The sequence below is a fragment of the Amphiura filiformis genome, chromosome 1, assembly GCF_039555335.1.
Source record: "Amphiura filiformis chromosome 1, Afil_fr2py, whole genome shotgun sequence".
Lineage (NCBI taxonomy): Eukaryota > Metazoa > Echinodermata > Ophiuroidea > Amphilepidida > Amphiuridae > Amphiura > Amphiura filiformis.
Window position 1 is genome coordinate 86,895,432 of NC_092628.1, and position 22,563 is coordinate 86,917,994.

Below are 22,563 nucleotides of genomic sequence, written 5' to 3' on the forward strand. Positions count from 1 at the left end.
CTATAATACATCGAGTGGAGCTGCAAAGAGAACTATATTACATTGTCAAAACTTTACATATCAAATCTTTTACTCAACTCTCCTATAGCCATTATCTTTACCCATTCAATAAATGTCGTAAATTATCATATTATACTATATAGATACGTTTATGTCGGCAATATGACATTGAAGACATTTTTTTCTTTAATACGTTCACTTTAATCTATTCAGATTTGCCCATGGAATGTTGTTTTTTTGTCGCATTGATATTATCAATATAAAAAATCCAGCAACGCCAAATGCTCCTTAAAATCACGAGTCATCAGAAAGACACGGAGCTGGCTGTCATATATTTTTAGCACCTGAACCATGCTATAACATTACATCTCTTATTTCAGAGTGGTTACTGACTACTCACTTGAGACTGTGTATGTGAAGAGTGCTCTTCGTATTGATGGAATCCTTGAATTTCTTTACATTACTTTGTTTTTAACACCACTTGCCTTAAGCATTTAAGTGTGTATTCTGCCAAAAATACCACTATATTGACAACTTCCTAATATGAACATTGAACAATACAGAAGTAAATAATTCTTCATTTCTTTGTTTTTACGTCTGAACAGTTTCAGCGCGGTGGCCAAGCGTATATAATTTTTGCTTCATGATGACAATTTATCAGCTATATATACAAGAATGAAAGGTTGAACTCAATGGGCCTTTTCAAATGTCTGGTTTTGGTTGCATGGTTTTCCATTGTCGTAGCTAAGCTCACAACTGAAGTTGCTATCGTTAACTTTGCCTCTGCCCTTGGCTACAAACTGAGAACGTGACGAAAGTGTTTTCGGTTTCTCTTTTAGTTTCTTACGTAATCATCGGACCACATATCTCCGTCTGTGACCCACAGAATGATCTGACCACATATCTTGCCGGTTAGAAGGCAGCTGATCATAGACAAAAGTAGTCATTAGATTATCCAATGTCAAATCGTCAGCAGAGAATGCAATCAGGTACGGGTACTTTTGATAGTGTGGTATACATATTCAAATAGGTATCCAGGTATTAGTTTTTCTGTGAATAATGTAAAGTAGTGACATAATAGACTGATGATGTAAAAGAAGTATATCATGGGAGGATAAACTAGAATTGTCACACGTAGGTTTTCACTTAGAAAGTCTGCCCAAACCTTTATCAAAATTTGATGCCCACCTATTACGTAATAGAGAGGCTAACTATATTCAGAATATTTCGACTACAAGGTCTCTAGCATTAAACTCTAATATTTTTGTTGTTTAGTTTCTGAACAATAAAGAACCCAAAACTGAGAACTTTAAAAGGTCCATTGAATTTGAAGAATGCTTTGGTTAACATGATTCTGCCTCCATGGTCCACATTGTCCTTCATTAAGGTGCTCAAATAATTGTTTGTCACACAGGAGTAGCTGTATTCCCATTGGTTCCGTCTGACGGTCCAACTCGGCGTGTCCGTGTAGTAGGACTAGCTGGGGCCTTGCTAGTTTCCACCTGAACGGGCGTATGCACGGTATTGTTCGAATTGTTAGATGATGATACTGGTTGCGTTTCCGTTTTATTAGTGGAGTCTTTTAAATTCGTAGACACTGGAGAGCTGTAAGAGGAAATTTTTAAATGACAATTAGTTTACTTTAAAGAACGTAAGAGAGAATTTGACAAGACAATAGAGGTTGCCAGCCCATTCACTATCTTATCGATTAGAATATAACAATACATTCACCTGTTTATAATCAGGTGTAGATGGAATGTTATTATGACGTGACAGGTGCAGGGATTGTGTTAGTAAGTGTGGATGCAATATTGTCACGGTGTGACAGGTGCAGTGATTATGTTAACAGGTGTGGATGGAATGTTATCACGATGTAACAGATGCAGTAATTGTGTTAACAGGTGTGGATGGAATGTTGTCACGATGTAACAGGTGCAGTAATTGTGTTAACAGGTGTGGATGGAATGTTGTCACGATGTAACAGGTGCAGTGATTGTGTTAACAGGTGTGGATGGAATGATATCACGGTGTGACAGGTGCAGTGATTGTATTAACAGGTGTGTATGGGATGTTGTCACCATGTAACAGGTGCAGTGATTGTGTTAACAGGTGTGAATGGAATGTTATCACGATGTAACAGGTGCAGTGATTATGTTAACAAGTGTGTATGGGATGTTGTCACGATGTGACAGGTGCAGTGATTGTGTTAACATGTGTGGATGGAATGTTGTCACGATGTAACAGGTGCAGTGATTGTGTTAACATGTGACAGTTACGCTAACAACCTCTAGAGGAAGACTTTGTCAAAAGAAAAAATTTTCACAATAGAGATTGAGGATATGGTTATGTAAATGTGTGTTAAATGTCGTTGGTATGCATGTTTATACAACAAAAACAATAACTTTACAGTAACAGTAACATTAAATCACAATGACTTCACATCTTTCAATATAGTAATTATTCATGCCGACTCAACATAAGATACAAATAAGATCAATGTAAAATAAGATCACACAGAATATATATTATTTGCACAAGACATAATTATATACCCAGGAAACATAAAAACGATTTTTAAAACGTATGAAACAGGTTTTATTTTTGGGTTTTTGGTAAAGACGTTTTAAAAACATTAAATGTTTGGTTATATAAAGGTCATGAAAACGGTTTTAAAATGTTTTGTATGAAAACACAATATAACAACATTTTAAAAATGCTGTCACAATGTTATTGTTGAATGGGCTGAGTTCAATAACATTTACCCCTCAACTGCGGTAACAAAATAAGTTTGCTTTGAAATGTATTTGTATCAAGAAACGTGGTGGCCATAATATATCTCCCGAATATATCATTTTAAAAGCCGTCCACGTTTTTTAAATATATGTTTTGATAAGAATGGATTGAATTCCTGTAGCTGAGTATTACTATCGTTTGTCAAGTTACTCGTATGATCATGATGATCCCTTTACTCTTTGAGTATGTTGTACGCCCCTACTGTTAGCTTACTGTTACAATGGTTTAGCCATTACCAGTAGCGGCGTACACCAATATTGCAAAGACGAGAAATACTTATGAATTATGACACAAGTAGTCAAGTATTAGAACAAGAAATGACTAGTAAAAGCAGTAAATGATTGCAAATCGTATATTAATGTGCAACTTCAAAATTATGCAAACAAACAAGCAAGCAAGCAAGCAGGCAAGCAGGCAATCGAGCAAGCAGGCAAGCAAGCAAAGATACGTATATAATTCATCAAGTAATAACGTGATTGGAGTCTCTACACTACAATGAATCAATACACATCATTCAAAAGTGGCAAAGTAGAACATGCTTGGTATCTCAATTAAAAGTACGTGAAATACTAAAAGCAGACATTAAAAGGTGCAAACACAAAGTCAACAATGTATCAAATTAAGAATAAGAATAAGTACAGTTTGTGAGATTTGTATAGATACAAGCCTGAGAAATTATAAATTGGGTCATTTTGATGATTATGGTTTTATATATCAAAATGTGAAATACCAACGCAATATAAACAGGACTCAATGGGAGTATAACTTTCACGTATAACACAATTGTTGACACCAATGCTTTAGAATTGTGGAAGATAGGTCACGATTGGTATATCAGACCATACTGGAGCTTTTCGTAAGTGTAAGAAAGCAATTAAATGGAGCGCGGAGACCTGTTCCCACAGACAAGTCGTCATGGTGTGTTTGAGTTCCCATGGTTATGTGGATGTAAATTAGTCAGTTTCTAAGCTTTAAATGACGATATATTGTCATAAATGTTATCAGTATTGGTTATCAGAAATAATTGTTGACATTATGTCTTATTGAACACGCTTGCTTCAATGTAGTATGACAATTATATATTTCATGAGGGAACATATCTTACTATGGACAGAACAGATTTGTTCCTTAAAAGTTTCAAAACGCTGAAATAAGCGCACAAATGGCTCGGGCTAATCGTAAAGTCCAACCTTTGCGCATCTACGTTTATTTTTGCTCTCACAAAATATTCTGAGTGATATTGATTTCAACCATGATATTTAGATTGAAATAGTGATTTCTATTCATATTTAGCAAATAACCTGGTGAAATGACTTCTTAGCAAATCAATTTTTGGCCTATTGTAAATAGACGAATTTCCTAATTTTGTGAGCGAGGGTGCATGCACTCAATATATGACTGCTCAGTGCCAAAAGTGTGTAAGTGCAATAGCTACCCTGTGAACATTGGACAATTTACACACAGTATATTGTACTAATCTACACATGATAGCTACACATGGCAGCTATTGCACTTACCCACTTCTGGCACTGAGCAGTCAATATCGTGTCATAGCCCAATATTATGGAGCAGATTGGTACTTATTTTGGTATGACTGGATAGAAGAGGCCATATCTACCCTTTAGTACCACATTGAATAGTATAAGGGTACAAATAAAAATTCATAGGGAAGCGTGTATCCTTGAAATATACGTCAGCAAAACAAGGGTTAAACCCGTACATCTGCTCTCTCACCTAAAAATGGAGTATCTGTAGACCAAATAACCAAACAGACACATCCTTTTATTTGGGAGATGTTTTGATCAGCCCGCTCCCGAATACAAATGTAGTGTGTGCAAGTAACACCATACACTGCCTTTCTACTTCTCCCAAAGTAAAAGAAAGTGTATGCTGGAAATTGAACACGATAGATACTGCGTTTTTACTTGTGCAGCACAGAAATATCAAGCCCTATATGGTTTGATTGAGTAGGAGGCAAGCTGAGCCCGACAATCTCAAAGGCCATCTCTAAGATTAGATGGAAAGACTTTGCACCGCAGTAAGGTAATCTTCCAACAGAATAAAACGGGCATTATCATTAGTGACATTTTCCCTCAGTTGATTTCTTCCTTGTGTTTTTCTCCCTAAATGTGTTCCTTGTTGGTTGAGTGCGTGATGAGACTCAATTGTTGACGATGATCTACACTGATGTATAGGTCATTAGCGGACATTATCACAAAATTGTGCAATTCAGTGTGTGTACGTATGTTGTGTAGGGGTGGGCGTTCGTGTGTAAGCAGTAAATCTATCCAGAGCACCCGGGATCTTGAAAACGTACGCTATCACCAAATTTATTGCATTGACTGTCCAAATGAAATCAAGCGTTTGCGATTGAGTGTGTGTTGATTTAGAGAGTGTGTGTGTGGGTATGAGATGGGAGTAGTGGGATAGGGGTGGGGTGTACGTGTATGGGCGGTGTAGGTGGCTCGTGTTTGCGACTGTGAGCATGTTTGTATGTCTGCACTGCTTTTGGTATCTATATACATATACTGTATTTGTCTTTTCCAAGTTCATTAAAGAAATTACGACAAAAGGTACTCTTTCCGTCACCAGGTTCGGCATGTACTATAAAGCAAGACCTCGAACCTTTGAATTTGCGGGTTTTTTTTCTCTGTACGGCGGGATGCAATGTGTTATATTTGTTGATCATCGCACTTCTTGCATGTTAGAATGAATTAAATAACGTGCAATATTAATTAGTCCGCTACCAGCTGTACGCCATATACACCATTTACGCAATGAATCTTCACATGCGTGGCATGAGACGGCGTGGGAGGTGGGTAGAGGTTGGGTCTGTAGGTTCGATATGTTTCTGTCTGTACTGCTGAGAATGTGCACAAGCTTTAAATGAGCAGATTGTTAGTGCATATTCATACATGTGTTGCATTACCATATTATGTCCATTAAACAAATTACGACAGCAGAGGCTCTTCCCGCCACCTGGTTCACCATGTACTGAAATCACTCAGTGATATCATTGTTCTTATTCTTTGTGTGTTTTGTATAATAGTTATATTATATGACTGCGTGTATTTGATTAGCGTACAAATATCTTGCTGGGGTGTGTGGGTGGTGTATTTGTTTAGGGTGTTGCTGTGTGGCGTGGTGTGGTGTGGTGTGGTGTGGTGTGTGGTCATGTGTGAGTATGAGCACCTACAAACGAAATTCTATCTCAACTTCACTCGTGAATATATAGACACACATATGTCAAACATGCAAACCTCTGTGTCTGGATGGTATAAAGCGGTTGACGCTCGGGGTTTTCCTCATCCAGTTCCTCGTACTGTTTTCCTGCCGATTGTTTTTCATGACTTGCATTGCTAAATTCAACTTTGTTTTTACATGGAGAAGTCCTGGATTATTAGTTGCAAACAATAGATAAAAAAAATGTAGAAAAGGGAATAACATGCTTATTATTTACACGCATATAAATCATATTATAACATGCATAATGCAAGAACGGATTATATTAGTGCAGAAAAATGCAGTAAACATTGTAAATTAATACAAAAGAGATATAGCAATCTTATTTACATGCTATTATAAATTGCGGTTGATGCAAATATTCATTTGGGGTGAAATATAATTATATATATTAAAAGTCAAACACAATTATGGTAAACTAAACATACGATCGATTGCAGGTACTTTATGCAAATGATGGAAATTAATATATATATTGCAGGAAAAGATACATTTAATATTCTTACACAGCGATATAATCTTGGCAATCTGACGGCTTATCCTCGTGTCTGAGCTATGTTCTATTACATAGAGAACTAATGAACATGCAATTTATAAATTGCGATCGACACTGACAAACATACTCAATCTGGGTTATTAATGGGTTATTCCAGTTGAAATCCATACACCCCCTATGGAAGACATTACCTTAACCTCCCACACCGGGGGTGTTAATTTCAAATGGAGCCACCCATTCAGGTAACTCCATTTGCAATATTCACTCCATGTGGAAGATTAAGGTCATGTCTTCCACAGGGGGTGTATGGACTTCAACTGGAACAGCCCAATATCATGAATATACGAAAGTCAAACACCAAAATGTCAAGCTGTATAATATCATTGCAGGGTTGCTTTGTAAATGATGGGAATTAATACGAAATAGTAGCTAGAATAATATACACGATGATATGCAACGTATATTTTAAGCACGATTAGCGATGGAAATGTTGACTTTTTCAATACGTGTTAGACGATACTTTTAAAAAATACATTATTAAGGCAATATTCATGTATACAAAATAATCTCGAGAGTGCATCTTTTTTTACTTAAATATGCACATCTTAATAATGACGGGACTAGTCACATGATGACAATTTTACATATTTCAACGACTGTTTTCGCATAAATGTAGATGAAATTCAAAACCTGGCTCTTATTGGAGTTTGTATCTTTAGGACCTTGTAGGCATACTAAGTACAAATAACCATACGGGGACGTAAATATTGCGGGAAATTGTGTTAAATTTGGTCAAATATCTGGATTTCAAGGTATAAAATATGGGGCCATTTTCAGATCAATCTTGAGTACCCCCACCCCCGGCTTCAAATCCAAACTTCATCTACTACTACACGATTGCCAGAGAGGCTTTATCATCAAAATGTCATCACTGCACCGCCTTAAAAAACGATGCTTCTGGAAGCAATAGAATACAACCATGACATCGGAACGGAATCAGAGATTGAATTCCATTCATAAGGATAATCTGGTTTAGATTTACCTTTTGCATTAGGTAGGCTACAACAAGCATGCATTGGGTAAAGAAGACAAAGGGATTTCAAGAAATCAGTATATAAAACAATCGGCACAACATCTAAACTCACATATCACAAACTTTACAAAATAATTACTTTATCATATTGTGTGGAGTATGGTCCATAGGTATCCCGTTCATTCTGGTGTAATGTACGCATGCGTGTGATGATAACAATACAAAGACACAAGGAAGGTAAAAAGTGGAAAAAATCGAGAGAACATATTTAATAGTGAAATAAATCGTTCGCATTCGTTGGATAGTCTGGATATCAGGCGAGTGTTGAACTTTACAAGAATATTTTGAAAGACCACAATTCTATAATTTTTATGATGCAATAAATACAAACTCATTATAAAACGAGTTGGTTACAAGTCTACCTAAAAAATACAATCCAAACTGATATATACATACCGAGCAAGAACAGATTCAAAATCAGAAGGAATGTATCTGTTTTAAGTAATCATTACAGAATGGATTGCTAGTTGTACATGTACTAATAGGCTAGTAGTTCAGCAGAAGAACATGCTTACAGAGATTTAGTTTAAAATGCTTGTAAACAAAAGATTTATATAATCCGTTTTCCTGTGAACTATAGTAATGTATATTATATCCTGGAGTATACCAGTGTTTTGATGGCAAACACTTCACCCAAATAGCTATGACAATATATTCTGTGTCCTGATAATACAAACCCAGAATTTTCGGGTATGTATTATATTAAAGCAGTCCGTTTTTTGTAATGTCAATCATTTTTTTCTTCCAATAAAGCTCTGAAATACGCCTACATTATTTAAATTAAATAAACTTTTCCTATTAGTAGTAACACGAACACGGCAACTAATAAACTAAAACAAAACATTAAATGCAGATGTTTTACATACTTTTATTAAACATAAAGACTCGTACACTGTAATTAACCTGCATATGATGACTAATTTTGGATGCACGTCAGTAAATATTTCAAAAAATAGCAGTGATGGGCGCGCCAGAGTAAATAAATAAATTATTTCACTCAAAAAATTACAGACACGACAATGTGGCGCTTCATACATTTAGCCTTAACTAGTCTACGCTTTAGCAAATGCACGTTTCACCATTGTACAACCCAAAGGGCAGTTTCACATCAATAGCAACATCGCTGAAGAGCATACAATAAGCCGATTTACTGTTTTAGTGCATAATGATGATTATTTTTCTATTATTTACTATAAGCTATATAGCATGGCAGAAGTGAAGTCGCCAGTGAAATTAGTCGTAGCAGCACTGAACACGAGTTTTGCTAAGCGAGGCAGCAAATTTAAAGTGATATTAATCAATTTACAGGTAGCATCATGATTAAAACGAGTTTCATGTGCCAATCAACAACGTACTGAGCTGAATTATAATCAGCAAAACTGACTTATAGAAAATTTGAAATGTGCAACCACTATACTGCAAGCTAAAACTATGTACCTCACAATCTTTATAATGTTTGAAAGTTACTGAACAAACAAAAGCACAGCTAATGTTGTAAAGGACAATACAACATAAGGCACAACCAAAATGCCTATTGTACATCTGGTACTTTTTTCTCCGTAGCGTAGGCATGGTACGTAGGTACAACGCTCTACAAGCTTGTACCTTGCAAAGTGGATACTCGTCGCTGCTTATCAGTGAAGGAGGAACCATACATGACTTGAACGTTTTGGGGCTCAAACATAAATTATTTTGCAAGGTAAAAAGAGGCTTGGGCAAGTAAGTGGTTTTTGAGACGCAAATTGTGGAAACCTTTCGCAACCTAAAATAGCATAGAAACACGCAATTATAAGAAGTACTGATATTGCAAATTTCAGGGTGTTGGATATTCTGTCTTCCGTTCTGTACCAATACAGCATTCCAAACAGTTCCGAAGATATCACAGGTGGATAATGTCGCCTTATTCTAATCATGGGATGCTAATCAAAATCGCATGATTATTTGCTTGAAAGATTTATTGTATTCTACATGATTTCAACATACATACATTGCATATTAACTTCATTGGGATATATTTTGTCAAGAAAAGAAAGTCGAGTAAGGATTTGAGGGTTTTTCCCGTTGAGGGGATGGACGATTTGTGGCACACACGTCATTTTTTAAAAACGACCATTACCGATACCGTTACATAATTTTAAATGCACTAAGGTATGTAAGGTTGGGTGAGTATTGAGGCTGTGTACATTGGAGTACGTCCGTATGGAGGAATCTCGTTAATAACATTTGTACCAATGCAATATTATATTTCTAAAACGCAATAAAAGGCTTTTATTTATAATGTCGTATATCTTTCACACCCCTCAATCAAGGTAGCATTATAGTAATACAAACATTATGTCTAATTGAGTACCCATGCTCATTGCTAGCTTAATGTAGAAGTTTTCTTAATTGAAATTAATCAGCTAGAAATTAAGACAGACGCAGTGTGTCTAGATTTCAAACATCTGCCGTGCTTTTGAAAGCGCTTCAACACAGTGTGTATCTGTAACAGATCTGTGTGTTCGTAAGGCTGTGGAATTTACCATATGATAGTCAGCAGGCATGAAATGAAGTTATTAAATTAATATTTTGGAGAATCTAAAGATGCCAGATGATATAGTGTCACAAAAATGACATTAAAGAAATTGTAAATCTATGAAAGGGAGGGGTATAGATGTGACCTTGAACGAAATTATTAAGGAAGATCTAAGCTGATACAACTGAGGAAACATTTACAACAATCCCCACAGCTACACAAACAATATTCACGAAATGAGTACACATCGACAAACGCACAAACGCGTGCACCCCACGCACGCACAAATTTAAGACAAACAAGAAGAAAGAAAAAACAGCAAAACAATATTACGTACATATATTTGTCAAACTTGACATTACATGTAAATTATCATGAAGTTTCCAAAATGCGCAGCCTCTAAAAGTCTATGTAAACAATGTAAATAACCGAAACAGTTGCAAGACATTCTATCCCAAACTAACTTGACGTTTTACATGTTCTACTTTGTTCTAAAATATCTAAAATAGCGTGCAAACGTGACATTGTTGTCATACATCATTGAATATATCTTTGTAACATAAAAATAACGTACAAAACCAATTTAGTACGGATTATCTATTTTCAAACTACTCCTAAAATGTCAAAATTCTTGTGCTGGCCCTTGGGGATTGAATTTCCTAATTCTTTCTCATGAATTTGGACAACATGCAAACCTTCTTCGTGGTACACCCCTAAATCTTGCCAGGAGCCTTGGCTCGACCTCTTTTTTTTCTAATAACTAAAGTAGCGTGCAAACCTTGTATTGTCGTATCCTTTGTCGGCAAGTAATTCGTCAAGGTGTACCTCGTGATGTCTAACTGACCCGGAAGTAGTTGATGGGTGATGGGTAGGGGTATTTGTTTGGTCACTAGTCCTTTACAGTCAGTGTGATTGCAATTAGAAATTATTTAAAGGTAAAAGAAACATAAAAAAAAATTGGTTTCTGTTAAGTAGCAGCAGAAAATGAACCACACATGCATTGTGCATTGCGCATTCCATTGCAAGAGCCGTTGACAAAGCAAAAAGCAGCTTTAACCAGAAACAAAGGTCAGCCATCTTATGTAACGCGAATACAGCACCCTTAATTCCGCTTTCCTTACATTATACAACCCGTACCAGAGAACAGACACATTCATGCAACACAAATCAACAAAAGGACCAACTATAGTAAACGTTTTGACGAACTAGACATGTACATTAAAGACAATCATCCAGTGCAAAATGACTTTGCGGTGAAGACCAATGACACGCACAATTAAACAAAATTAATATATTATCATCAATCACATTTCTCCATCTGTCAAACTTTCTACAAAGCAGGTGATGTCCTCACGTTATGAAGCAATCAGAAAAAGACATTCCAAAGATGTTGAATTAATTAAAAGCTTATAATTACTATGTAACAATTAACGATGTGACCAGCAGGATATATTAACCTGGACAAGCTAATGGTTGTAATAACTTTAAATTGAATGAAGAATCACACTAACAAAAAATACCAGGCACGACTTCAAAGGTTAACCGCACAGCGACTGGCAGTTTCGTAGCGATATTATTCCCGGATATTCTTACCAACCAGGTGCAGCCAATCGATTAGCGTAAGACATAATACTGAACGGCTAGCAAATACCGTCTCTGCATGTGAGTGCAGTGTTTTTTAGACAACTATCGAATAAAATAGAAACTATTCTAGGAACGCAAACATGGCAAAATAGCAACATCTGTAACAAAATATTTCGTTTTATTTTCTAATAATTTTTATGAGCAATTTTACGTGTTGCATTAGAAAATACTTCACTGACCATTCTAATATAATTAGAACCTGCCCGAAGAACCTATAAGACAGAATCTCTATCTAGTACTAATGTTCAATATTAATGAGACTATAGAGCATGCTATTACCAGCGTTCATTGACCGTTTTATGTTTTCTTCATTAGAGTGTGTTAATCAAGCCCATTAGTTCTTAATGACTGTCAGCTGTATGAAACCAATCAATGGTCATATGAAAACAGAGGCGGAACGGCACAACACATTAACCAATCAATTATTCAACATGTTCAACGACATTCTACGCTCAATATCACATGTTGTATGTAGAATGATAAACCGACTGAATATGGCAATCATAAATCAATCCTAATTGCAAATCGTTATACGCATTTTGAAACCAGCCACAGAAGCGCTAAAAATCGAAAACTGAACTTAAACTGTGTTGACACCATAAAACTACTTAAAAGACGCACTAATGTACGAGACATCTTTGTTAATAGAGTAAATATAATAGGGCTGAACATCATTGCAAGTGACAGCAGGATCACAAAGCGAGACATCAATACATTAATGTGCAGAAAACTTGGTTTATACGGCGGTACGTATCATTGCAATGTTGTCTTACCGCTTCCCGGTTCCACATTGAATATTACTATGATAAATGTATAGAGTCGTTTCCCGCTGATGATGATATTACTTTACAACGATGATAATGAAGATGATGTCGAAGATGATAACGATGATTGATGATGAGGATTGACGGCGACGATGATGATGACGATGATGATCGACGAAGACGACGATGATGATCGACGAAGACGACGATGATGATCGACGAAGACGACGACGACAATGACATCGATGATGATGCCTGGTGGTGGTGGTCAGGAATACATTTTTAAAACGTCATTGTAAAATATTTTGGGCAAACATTTTTGCAAAGTATTTTGTCAACACTTAAATAACATTCTGCTTAAAATGGTTTGCATCACGTTTTCATAAATGATTTTTGAATATTATTAAAACGTTTTTATACCCTTTATATAACCCGACATTATAACGTTTTCTATAGAACGTTTTGTGTTTGCTGACATTACAAAATTGTCAATTTCACACATTTGTACACTGCACCCTCGTTTAATATGATTCAGAGCTCCGGCTTCAGAGTACCCTGAAAACTAGTAGGCATTGCACGTGCTTAGCCATATAACCCCGTCTATAAGTACAGGAAATGGTACTAAAAGCATTGTAAGTTGAGAGCGAAGAACTCTTATGCCTAAGTCGATATGACATTTGATACAATACCTAAGCTACTTCTTAAATGATCTGAATATGTTATATAGGGTTGTTATGCATATCATAAAATCAGTGAACGTGTCAACCTTTACAAACCTCATCATGATTCAACACGTCTTATTACAATTATAGACATTACCTAGATTAAAGTTTCCGGCGGCAGATTCATATTCAGTCATCAAATCATTTACTGTGTCATATTAGCATGATTATTGAAAGAAGAAATGGGTGATAAATGTTTGATCTAAAGATGCATGTTGCATGTAGCTCATTTTAACAGAGAAGATCTTCTCTGATTTTAAGAAGTCACACTATGGGTGTAATTCAATACATCTCGATTAGAACTTTACAAGTTGAGAACAGGTCGGTTTCTCAGATCAATTTATTTACATATTTAGATGTAATTTAATACAGCTTCGATTGGTACTTTACAAAGTTCTGACCCAAGACAGGTTTCTGATTTGACATCTGTATATTAATTTGATGGTTTTATCACGAAGATAAAGTGACTTATTCAGCATGGCCCGTTTCAAATCTTTCGTATTGCATAGTAAAAGTTTTTGTAACTGATTTTGTAACTCCGTTTCATTCTTGCTGGAAAGTTCTCATTAAAATGCTCAAAAGGGTGAAACATCTACAATTTGCAACTCATAGACAAAATCGGGCCTTTACGTCAAGTTTTCTGTTGTAATTCCATTTGCCACAAGAACAACGCTGGAATTACTTCTAGCGTCGGTTGCCAATAGTAGTCAATACCCATCAAGTGTTGATAAAGACAAAAGGTATTGTTCATTCTGGATACTACGAACCTTATATACTGAGTTGAAATGGAATTGTGCTGGAAGTCACGAGTCAGAGCTGCCTCCAAACGAGAGCTTGCTAGTTTTATAATTGTCTTAAGGGTAAATGTAAACCCTCGTAGACAGGTAGAGAAAGTATCCAATATGCTGACCTAATTTTTCCGGGAATTTTTCAATGTACATCGTACTTTGTTATGTTTGCGCTAGCCTACATTAGAACGTCTACAACTCATGTTTATAGTACACTGCACAGATTTTCGTAATTTATTCCGTAATCAAGAAAAGGGTCATCAAAATGGGACCTGTTCATCTTATTTGGAACTTAACAAATTGGAAATCAAAATTAATCAAGCATTACATATTCCGCTATTTACAACAGGACTGGCATTCAAAATTCGGTCTTATCAATCATAGGACATGTCAATTTAGAGAAGATTTGAATATACTCGAGACTGATTGATTCGACCACTCGTCTAGCATCATGCTAGCGAGTGATTGACCACTCGCCTATAGCATCATGCTAGCGAGTGATTGACCACTCGCCTTTAAATCTAGACGGTAAGGCCTGAAATTGAGACATTCGTATAGCAAATTATTACACCGGTATGTCGTTTACAATAGAATTGCGGAAACAGTCGCATCCAGAACATAAATTAATAATGAATCATTCATTGACATTTATATAGAATTTCAATGGGTTTATCCTTTGTACAAAAGAGATTTATGGGAACATGGTACAAGTTACATGAGACTATAAACTTGTATTACCTCCAATTTATGTTGATGTAAATATAGATTATTATAAAGACTGAACATGAGTCAAAAGGTTAGGGTAGGATTTTGGTTGGTATAATCTTCTAGTATGATAGCACCTAAGATATCCTTTTAAAATGATGCTGCGTCGACCTCAGGCAACAACAGTCACGCAGCAGCACAACGCAAAACAGCATCCATTACTAAATCATGATGTTTGGCCTACACACTGTTGAACTCAGTGCTCACATGAATAATGAAGCCTGGTGAACAACGTGTGCTGAATAAAGAAACATTAATAGATTGCGTTGTTGATTTAAATGTCGAATTAGATATAGATGTGGCCTGATGAGTGATATGATTTGGTGGCTAGGCCCCTGTTACTCGCTGTTTTTGAATACGAACAACAACCAGGAAGATATTAAACGAAAATATACGATATCACAGCAACTGAAGTTTAGTGAAGTGATTGAACGTTTTCAAATCCTTTCAATTCTCACTGACGTGAAACAGCTGTCCCTAATGTTTCTATACAAGCTAGATGCATTAGCTGACTATACGCCAAGTGTCTCTTTAAAATTTGAAGATGTTTAACTAATTTTACCATGCCGTAGTTTGCTCGAAACCATTTGTTACTATTGTCTAATAAATTGAATAATTAGCGCAGATCGAGCGGTCTTAATTACCTTTATTAATGAAAAAACTTTTAACAAATGCACAATTTCTCTCTGGAATACCATCTAATCACGTTAACTCTTTCCACCTTGCGACTTTCCTATTAACCTGTATAGAGCTCAAGACAAAAGCGTAGGCAACACGTGCAAAACAGTCGTGCTGATGTGCTAACATTCCTTCACCCTTTCATTAACAAGCTAAATTCTATCCAGCAAATGTGTACTCCCAAGTTTAATTCAATAAGAGTTTCTTCCCCTTCAAATAAGACAAATTCATTACATTGACGACCGATACAATTGACAAATTTACTTCTCTGATGGGGCTGAACGGACAACCAAACTCCAAACGTGTAGCTGACGATAATGCATTATTGGTCATGCATATTTGGTTTTTCGCTGTGTATATTGAATGCATGTTCTTCTATAGTTTATACTAGACAATATTTACCATAAAGACAGACACTTCTTTTCTGTTAAACAATGAGCTCTGTAAATAAATATTCAACATAGATGCGGTAACAGAAACTCTATTTTTTCAATTGAAGTGCGAATTGACATTGATCTAGAACTCTAGAACTAGAACTTAAGAAGCGTGACCTTGAGCAAGTCGAGAAATCCAAAAACGTCAACAAACCCTCCACTTTTCTATGTAGACTTAAGATATTTAAGAGTAATGGCTAAACACACACTAAAAAGGGTTAAGGTATGGGTTTTGGTCAGGGATGTACTTTAACACCCGCCCGAACGCCAGGGGCGGGTTCGTACCCGCCCGTCTGGCGGCGGGTAAGAAGCTGGTAATATCGCAATGGTTGGCAATATTTCTGTTGGGCTGGTAACTTTTATGGGTTACCTGCCCGACTGGTTAGTAGCCAAAAAGGGTACTTTGTAAATGATAGCATTTAAGATATAAAATGATGCTGTATCGTCCTCAGGCAACAATCTTCCAACTGTTATATAACCTGCACATGTACATGTGTAGTTCAAAACATTCAACGACCAACACGACCAAAATACCATTGACAAATTTACGTCTCAGCTGGCAGAGCTGAACGGACAACCAACACCAACCAAAGTCCAAACCAAAGACGGCGTAGCTGACGATACTGGTCATGCATTTGGTTTTCCGATGTGTATATGCAATAATATGCTAAACCTAACTAAAAAATAATACGGCTAAACCTAACTAAAAACTAGGTAGGGGTCTTGGTTAGTATAATTTTCTTGCACACAGATGTACTTTGTAGAGGATAGCATGTAGTCCCGCATGTAGTACCTAGGACATCCTTTTAAAATGATGCCGTATCGACCCCCGGGTATCGACCTCAGGCAACAACAGTCACGCTGCAGCACAACGTGAAACAACATCCATTACTAAATCATGATGTTCGGCCTACAGACTGTTATTTGAGGTTTGAATCCCCGGGGGTTTGAATTCGGTGCGTACATGAATAATGAATAATATGCGCGAAATAACAAAAACATTACTGGATTGTGTTGGTGATTTAAATCTCGAATTAGATAGCTCTTTGAGTTCTGATGGGTGACATGATATAATGTGTAGCCACTGTTACTCGCTGTTTTTGAATACAAACAATCCAACGTGCAACCACGAATGTGTTCGAGATTAAACAAAAACTATAAGACTGAAGTTTGAAAAAATTATTGAACGTTTTCAAATCTTTTCAATTTTCAATGACGTAAAACAGCTGTCCCTAATGATTCTATATAAGCTACAGCCACTATATCTGACTATTAAACATTTACGTAGAAATTTGCTTGAAAAGTTATTATACATGCTATAGCCGCTGCTGTCTAATAAATTGAATCTGACTGACTCTGCTAACATTCCTCAACCCTTCCTTCAGCTTCGCATTTTTACTTCCATGCAGTAAATGTTCACTCTCAAGTTTAATTCAATAAGAGGTTTCTTCGCCTTCAAATAAGAAAAGAAATTCATCACATTGACGACCAAATTCCATTTACAGACTTCCTTAATGGAGCTTAACGAACAACCAACACCAAAGTCTGAACCAAAGACGGCGTAGCGAACGAAATTGGCTATGCATTTGGTTTACCGATGTGTACTGAATAGGCTTCATGTTTTTGATAGTTATTAGAGAATATTTACCATAAACATGATAAAGACATGCACTTCTTTTCTGTTAAACCCTGTTTGTCAATTGAAGTGTCATTGACATTGATCTAGGAATCCGTAAGAGTGTGACCTTGAGCAAGTCCAGAAATCAAGAAACACCAATGAACCCAACACTTTTCTACGTAGCTTTAAGAAATTTTGAGTTATATATAATATACGTCTAAACCTAATTAATTTGTATAATTTTCTTGCACAGAGATGTACTTTGTAAAGGATCCCTTACGAAAATGGCAAGCAGCACGCGTGCCTGCACCGCATGCAGCACGCGTGCAGTTGGTAGCGTGCGGATGCGTATATTTGGAACGAGGCACGCATGCAGGGAAGCGTGCAGATGCACTTCTAGATCATTGCCAAATTGTGACTTGATGTCAGTTGTGTAAAGGTGAATTATAGTCATTGAAAATCCTGCATGCATGCAGCATTTTACCTTTACTGCTTCTGGAAACCCTGTATGCGTGCAGCATTCTAACTTTGTGATCTGGAAATCCTGCATGCATGCAGCAATATGCGTGCAATTTGCATGCAGTCCTACAGTCCGCACACAAGTGTAGTCTGCACGTAATTTGCGTACAGATTGGTAGTCTGCACGCAGGTTCTGCAAGCAAATTGTGTGCGCGGTGGATATTTGTGTGCGGTGCCTGCATGCACACAGCTGGTTCGCACACATGAACACGCTACCAGCAGGCCTTGCTTGCATGCTGCACACATTTTTCATTGCTTGCATTTTCGTAAGGGATATCACGTATCAGCTAAGATATCTTGTTAAAAATCGACCGTAGGCAACAACAGTCACGCTGCAGTACAACGTGAAACAACATCCATTACTAAATCATGATGTTTAGCGGAACTTTAGCCTACAGACTGTTGAACTCCGTACAAACATGAATAATGAAGCTTGATGAATAATATGCGCTAAATAAAGAAACATTAATAGATTGCGTTGTTGATTTAAATGTCGAATTAGATAGCTATTCTGTCGGTCCGTCACGTCACTTCCGGTTGATGATGTTCGAGTGAAAACAAGTCCGTAATTCGATTTTTGTTGATGATTTCTGTCATTGGTGTTATGTAAATTTCGATCGCAAATAGTCAGTGGAATCAAACAACCGTTTCTAAGTCTTCAGAGTGAAAGAAACTTACTTGATTTACCGTTTATATACTGACAAACTTAAAATTAAATTCCATGGTCGAGTGTCGTTTTTTTTTTTTTTTTTGCCACTCCAGCAACATCGCTATGTAGCCTCCTTCACAGCCGGTTTCTGTTGTTCACAACAAACCGTGAGCCACATGCAGTTTGGGCCCGAGACTAGAGATAGCCCGGATGTCCGACCGACAGAATAGATGTGGCCTGATGAGTGATATGATATGGTGAATAATATGCCTCGGTTACTTGCTGTTTTTAAATACAATCAATGTGTACAAACGACAAATGTGTAAAAAGGAATATATTAAAGGAGTATTTCGTGATCCTAGCATCCTCTTTTTATGACATTTTTCAGTACATATCCACGAAAAAAGCATATTCCCAAAATTTCAGTTGATTCCGATTTTGCGTTTGCGAGTTATGCATGATTATGTGTATTACACTGCTGCGTTGTAATTTCGTTCTGGTGCACCAGAACGAAATTCAAATTTCGCGATATCTTTGCTAAACGAATTAATCTGCAAGAAATATTTTGTACATAAACATTATGTAGCCAGAGTATTCCAGTGATATAAAAATCTCAACTTTTTTTGAGAAAATTGGGGGGATGAGGCTTTGGAGCACGATATGTCCCTTTAAACCAAAATTTTAAGATAACAAAGCAACTGAACTTTGAAAAATGATTGAACGTTTTTAAATCTTTTCCAGTCTCACTGACCTAAAACAGCTGTCCCTAATGATTCTGTACACGCTAGAGGCACTAGCTGACTAATTAATGGGAAATATCTTTTAAAAATTTAAAGATGCTTGAGAATTCGGTCGATGCGATGCGCCTCCAGCGTTTGCTGGGAGAGAGGTCAAAATACGCAGTGCATAATGGGAAAATGTCGACATCCAAAGCCCGCGTAATACAACACAGGAACTCATTGTGTGTTTGTACCAATATAATGATGTTACATGCGAATGCGTAGTAAAACAGTAATTTACCATTATAGTAGATCCAATTTCTATATATTGATCACACGGAGAGCTGTTTTCAACATTATTATTATCACACTTACATGAAAATCCAATGGTGGGTAGAACGACAATGTCGACCCTGAAAGTCAAAAATTGGACTTGAAAGAGCAACCGTTGGCGTCGCTTGTGAATCACTAGAATTTGTGTAGAAATATGCTCGAAATGTTACTATAGCTGCTGTTGTCTAATAAATTCAATCTAGAAATAATGTATAATTAGCGCAGATCGAGCGGCCTGATATACCTTTATTAATGAATAGAAAGTTCCATCCGAGCGCAACAAATGCCTAATTTCCCCCTGGAATACCATCACAAGTAAACACGTAAACTTTTTCAACCCTGCAAAGTTCCTATTAATTAACCTGTATAAGTAGCTCAAAATTTGTAAAATGTAGGCAACACGTGTGTGTCTCCTGACTGTGCGAACATTATCCCATCCTTCCTTTAGTTTCCCAATCGGTACTTGCATGCAGTAATGTATAATCCAAGTTTAATTCAATAAGAGGATTCTTCCCCCTTCAAATTAGACTAGAAATTCATCATTGGCGACCGATACAATTGACAACATTTTCCAAAAATCTTCAATGAGGTCTCCACTTTTCTATATTGTCTATAATTATACAGACAATATTTATTATTGAAACAATATATTGCCTTATTTTATTCATGCAGTTGAAAATATGACTTTAATTCCACCCTTCTTCATCGCCTCTAACGGTGCAATGCAAACTTGGTGCAAAATATGTATACACTGAAGCATTGTGTGCTTTCAATCGATCCTTAGTTATACTCATACAAAAGCAACACAAAAACAAAGCTTTTTCAATGGTTTCAAATCTCCTTCTTATCCTACCATGTCTCCTGAGCCTTACCAAAGCGTTCACATTACGTCAATAAGTTATATTACGATTGCAGAAAAAGGGTTATCTGTCGAGAAAGGAAATGGCTGCCACTTGTATATTGGAAACCTCACAAGAAATTCATGATTTTAGTTTTTTGACTTGAAAATTATTATTTATCTTCGATTTCCCTGCTAAATGGCTCTGAGACCTGGGTTTTCTTTTACTGTTTACACGGTGATCATAATTGTGAAAAATCTGGAACACATGCGGTGTGCATATTATTCTCAGGAATAGCATTGATTTTTATATTTGGTTTCATATCTTTCATTGGCTATCACCTTGCAGTCTTTTTTAAAGTTTATTTTATGACTAGGGTTAGGTTAAGGGCTGGGGTATGAACGTTTGGACAGTATTTATTTTGGGGCATTAGAGCACATCAGACATATCGAATTGCATTCTGAATACGAAGAATGTTATTCTGATATCAAATAATTTTGATTTTTTGAAATTCGCAATTTAATACACATTTTATGGCAAATCATTAAAAATTGATATTTTTGATATTTAACAGTACTTGAAGTAAATTTTACAAATCTGATGATTTATACTTAAAGTGTATGTAGGTGGTATGAAAAGCCGACGATCAATTGAAAATTTTGACCTTTCATATTGAAGATATGGATTTTTTTCCCAAAAAAAAAAAAAAAAAATAGGTCTTTTGGGGAAAAAATCCATATCTTCAATACGAAAGGTCAAAATTTTCAATTGACCGTCGGCTTTTCTTCGCTGCTACATACACTTTAAGAATATATCATTCGATTTATGTAATTTACTTCGAGGACTGTTATATATCAAAAATTTGAAAAATATCAAATTTTTATAATTTGTCATAAAAGTTGTATTATATTGTGATTTTCAAAAATGAAAATTATTTGATATCAGAAAGACATGCTTCGTATTCAGAATGCAATTCGATAGGTCTGAGGTGCTCTCATCTCCCACAAAAAATACTGTCGAAATGCAATAAACGCTCATTTTAGATCCCTTAAAGGTAGCAATTAGTATAGAATCAGCATGATCAGTGTTCGTATTAGGATTGGGGCGGTGTACCATAGTTTTCAGGTCGCTTCAATTCAAGTGTACAATAGGTTGTTTCAAAATCCAATTCTAAGAAGCTCTGGCTACAAATGTCTTATTTGCCAGAAACTGTAAACCAAGAAACTCACTTACAGCAGCTATTTCGTTTTTCCTACAGAAACACCTTTTCCACTCACACGGCGAAAACAATCCCTTATTCCGTGTTGGAATTAGCGCTTAATGTCAGCCCTCTGGAAAGGGATTCAAGAGACATAATTGTAGAGATTGCCAGAAGCTTGCACACTACGAGCAGTACAGAGTCAACACTACTTCCATGGACGCAGTTCAACAACCTCAGACATTCGTGACAATGTGGTTCAATTTGACCTCAGTTGTTGTGGATGAGATTTGATTGTCAATTTATACAAGGTCATTCCATATGCTTGTTAATGTATATTAAGGTTAAAGAACTGCGCCCTTGGAGAATAGCACATGAAATCTTTTAGTGTTGGCCAAAAAAAGCAAAAAAGTTCATCTGAGGATACAAACCTTTCTGTGTTTTCACTGCCTGCATTCTTCTCCGGATCCTTAGAGCATGTAGAGCGACACATGATGCACCTCCCTATGGGGGTAACAGCCCTTAGTATTGTCATGTAACACTGACTGGGACAATTTTTACTAAAAATCCGTTTTAGTCCACAACGGACACAAAATAAGGTTTGTTCCCAATAGTATTGTAATCTTTGACATAATGATGGTTTATCCTGTTTACGAGGTTTATCATCCTTTCCTCTGAAACACCTGTACAAAGAATAACATTTATAGCATTTATTAATTTGAATTTATTACAAAATGAAATTATAACTTCGAT

The 22,563-nt window shown here is 36.4% G+C and overlaps 1 protein-coding gene across 3 annotated transcripts; it reads right to left on the bottom strand.

Moving 5' to 3' along the window:
* Positions 1–460: 460 nt before the first annotated feature.
* LOC140155826 (uncharacterized) lies at positions 461–22,487 on the bottom strand. Of its 3 annotated transcripts, XM_072178815.1 has the most exons (5): positions 22,242–22,487; positions 10,919–11,035; positions 7,705–7,749; positions 6,054–6,185; positions 461–1,605 (listed from the first exon to the last, which is right to left on the bottom strand). In XM_072178815.1, exons 1-5 carry the CDS (start codon positions 22,343–22,345, stop codon positions 1,407–1,409), a joined length of 597 nt encoding a protein of 198 aa, XP_072034916.1. In that variant the 5' UTR covers positions 22,346–22,487; the 3' UTR covers positions 461–1,406. The 3 variants fall into 3 exon arrangements, 2 of the variants coding, with proteins under 2 accessions (XP_072034916.1, XP_072034923.1); XM_072178822.1 differs by lacking the exon at positions 10,919–11,035; XR_011859434.1 differs by lacking the exons at positions 6,054–6,185; positions 7,705–7,749; positions 10,919–11,035.
* Positions 22,488–22,563: the final 76 nt, after the last annotated feature.